This window comes from Triticum aestivum, chromosome 4B (genome assembly GCF_018294505.1).
Source record: "Triticum aestivum cultivar Chinese Spring chromosome 4B, IWGSC CS RefSeq v2.1, whole genome shotgun sequence".
Taxonomy (NCBI): domain Eukaryota; kingdom Viridiplantae; phylum Streptophyta; class Magnoliopsida; order Poales; family Poaceae; genus Triticum; species Triticum aestivum.
Genome location: NC_057804.1, coordinates 665,587,743 through 665,590,951, shown reverse-complemented (window position 1 = coordinate 665,590,951; position 3,209 = coordinate 665,587,743). Strand labels below are relative to the sequence as shown.

General features: G+C 41.4%; 1 protein-coding gene across 1 annotated transcript; it reads right to left on the bottom strand.

Annotated features, from left to right (window-relative positions):
• Nucleotides 1-1,904: 1,904 nt before the first annotated feature.
• On the bottom strand, nucleotides 1,905-2,763 carry LOC123094026 (60 kDa jasmonate-induced protein-like). The gene has a single exon (XM_044516104.1). The coding sequence runs from the start codon at nucleotides 2,761-2,763 to the stop codon at nucleotides 2,056-2,058; it is 708 nt and encodes a 235-aa protein (XP_044372039.1). The 3' UTR covers nucleotides 1,905-2,055.
• Nucleotides 2,764-3,209: the final 446 nt, after the last annotated feature.

Here is a 3,209-nt window from a genome sequence, read left to right as displayed (position 1 = left end):
AGTTGAAATCTTGTTGTTGTGGAACTTAAGGGAATCAAATGTGAGGTTTTAATTAGAAAAATAATTACTGAAATTTTCTTTTTTGACACGTAAATTTGTTTTCAAATTTTGGCGTGTAGAAATTTGAGGTTTTTAGGTTTTATGGAATTTTAGTCCTCTAAACTTGTATTGTGTCCATATTTATTTTTTTGCTTGAGTAGATATTATTTAGAAAACAGTTGCACAAATAATATGTGTGCAAATGTAATGGTAGAAGTGTACAATTGGGGCAACATCGCATGTCCAGTAGCCAACTTGATGGTCAATTAATGCCCAGCTAGCGATAGTGACATACTCCCTCGATTCGAAATATGTGTTACATTTTTTTTAAATGATCCTTTTATAGCACTATACGCCATGTATTTTAGAAGGGTATAAACCAGTGGAAAATTTGAAAAGAACCTGCGGAACCGAGATTTTTTAGAGTAGTTTCAAATCACCAATTACTCAGCTATCGCGAGAACAAAACTTCACACTCAACCACTAGTGACTAGAAGGAAATTAAATTCAGTCTAGCAAAAAGAAATGAATTTAGTTTTGAACTGTGACATTTTTTTTGTGTGTATGTGTGTAGGAATCAATTTTTGAACGTGAAGGAATATGTGTATGTCTAGCAAAAAGTATTTTTGAACAAATGTGGCAGGAATATCTAGCATGTCGTAATCAGCCTAAATCAATTTGGCTCTACAGATAAACATAGAAAACACTATCCACTTCAACATGAGGATGTGAAGAGGTCACAACAGAGGCATGAAACCAGCCTCATTCGGAAATTAAATTTTCAAAAATTTAATCATGTGTATGAAAAATGTTAAAATTATATCAAAACAATAGATAAAAACCAAATTTTAGATGTAGACCAAAAATGTACAATGTGTACGAAAACAATAGATATCAAAACATATAATTCAAAAATCATGTTGATCACATATCCGAAAATGTTAAACATGTATTAAAAAAATGTTCCTGACATATATGTAAAATGTTTGTAACATTTAGAAAATTTTCACGTGTTTTCCAAAACCTGTACATGGATAGTTTTTGAAAACATTCTTATACAGAGTACAAAAATGTTTGTGTAATTGACAAAAATGTTCAACATGTATGAAAAAAATGTTTCCGGTGTTTAAGAAAAATGTACGATTTGTACAAAAAAAAGTAGACATCAAATTTTTTTAGGGGTATAAAAAACAATATTTGGAAAATGTTAATCAAGGATATGAAAAATGGTAAGCTTGTATAAAAAGTATTTTTGATGTATACCAGAAATGTACAATGTGTAAAAGAACTGTAGAAATCACAATGTATATTTAAAAAAATGTTAATCGTGTATTTAGAAACTGTTAAACATGTATTAGAAAAATATTCTTGACTTAAGCTATGTATTTGAAATTATGCTATGTATGAGGCAAACATAGTAGGAATGGACTGTTACTGATGTTATGTATGATGCTAATGAGAAAGCGTTGTCGAATAATGAAATTAAGTTGTTTAAATGAGTATTTGAAATACGTTTGTTTATAAAAAAATGTAGTTGATTCTTTTAGGGTATTAAGTTAGGGCATCCTCTAGCCGAGCAAAAGTTTAATCACCCCAAATATTTGACTTTTTGAGATTGGGAGAAGGTTTGAGAGGAATTATGTTTATGGCATCTGATAGAGACGCTCTAAGATTTACCGGTTTCGGAGTTGATGGATAATTTCTACACTTTAAACAGAGTTCAATGACAAAAAATATGTTTTTCTCTATAATAAATGGACTGCAGATTGTCTATGGATGCCAAAGTTTTAGCTTTTTCTTTCTGAGTAGAATTGACTAAATTATCTGAGACGTCGGGGCTGAAAGCCTGAAACAGCTAGCACAAGGAAGCAAGCAAAGCTGAAAGCCTACGTGTTCCAACCAGCTAGATGACCAACAAACTAACAAACTAGACGGACACGAAAGAAATATCGACCGGAGGCGGAGATAGACCTAAAGAAAGTCCAAAACGAGCTGCAAGCAAGCACGCATGCACGTTTACTGTAAGTTGATCGGGATGGCGTGCGCCTTGAGCACTTGCTCGAAGTCCGCATCCATCAGCACGTTCATCACCGCCACCGCCTCCTCCTTGCTGCGGATGTTGGCCTGGGTCTCCAGCATCTTGGTGAAGGGCCCGTCTTCCCATTTGTCCGTGCGGTTGGCGCGGATGATCTCGTAGGACATGGTGTCCCAGTGCTCGATGTAGGGCAGATGCTCGGGGGCGACGCGGGACTCGCTGTCCCATCCGCTTCTGACGGCCTCTCTGACGGGCTTCAGCCGCCCGGACTCGCAGATCATCACCTTCACGGCCGCCAGAGCCCGCTTGACCGGCTCGACGTCGGCAGCGGGGTCATAGGCGGAGAGGACACGGACGGCCTGCACCATGGCGTCCCGCCCAAGCGGCAGGCCTGGCAGGTTGGCGAGGCCGCCGATGAGCTCGCTGTAGCTGCTGCCGAACGGGAGGGGCTTGGACGTGGGGATGAGATGCTCGTGGCCTGGGAAGGCGTGCCAGTGGAGGCTCTCGTCGGTGAAGCCGGCGAGGGAGAGGTCGTGGGTCTGCACGGCCAGGGAGGTGTTTTCGGGGCTACCATGCAGTGTCAGGATGGTAAGGGCGGCAGGTGGGTCGTCGGCGACAGCAACTGCTCCTCCGTGCTCGCTGCTGCTGGCGGCGAGAGCGAGTAAGAGGAATAGGAGGAACGCTGCCATGGCTGCTGGGTGGGTCGGCGTCGGTCCATCTCTTATGGATCAAGTACTCCAGTATATATGGACTGTTGGCAACGGGCAGTCGCTAGCTACCACGCCGATTGCATTACCCAACTGCTCTTGTTTAGCCAAGTGAAAGCAGTGTGAATAGCACAATATAAGAGTGACACCGATCAGACGAGGCGGCTGCTTTGATCAGCCGGTCAAAAAGAGTGTTTCAATAGACGAGTGACGAGTGGCCGGAGTGTCAGGTCCAGGTGTACCGGTTTCCGAGCGACAGCCAAAGAGGGTTCGGTAGTAGAGCCGAAGCGAAAAATAGTTAGTTGAGGTCCACGCTAGTGCGAGAGAGGGATACGAACTGGCGCCTCAAGAAGTGCTATATTATGTATGATGAGACATGTCATGTAACTTGTATAGCTATATTATGATTATGATGTGACGACATGATT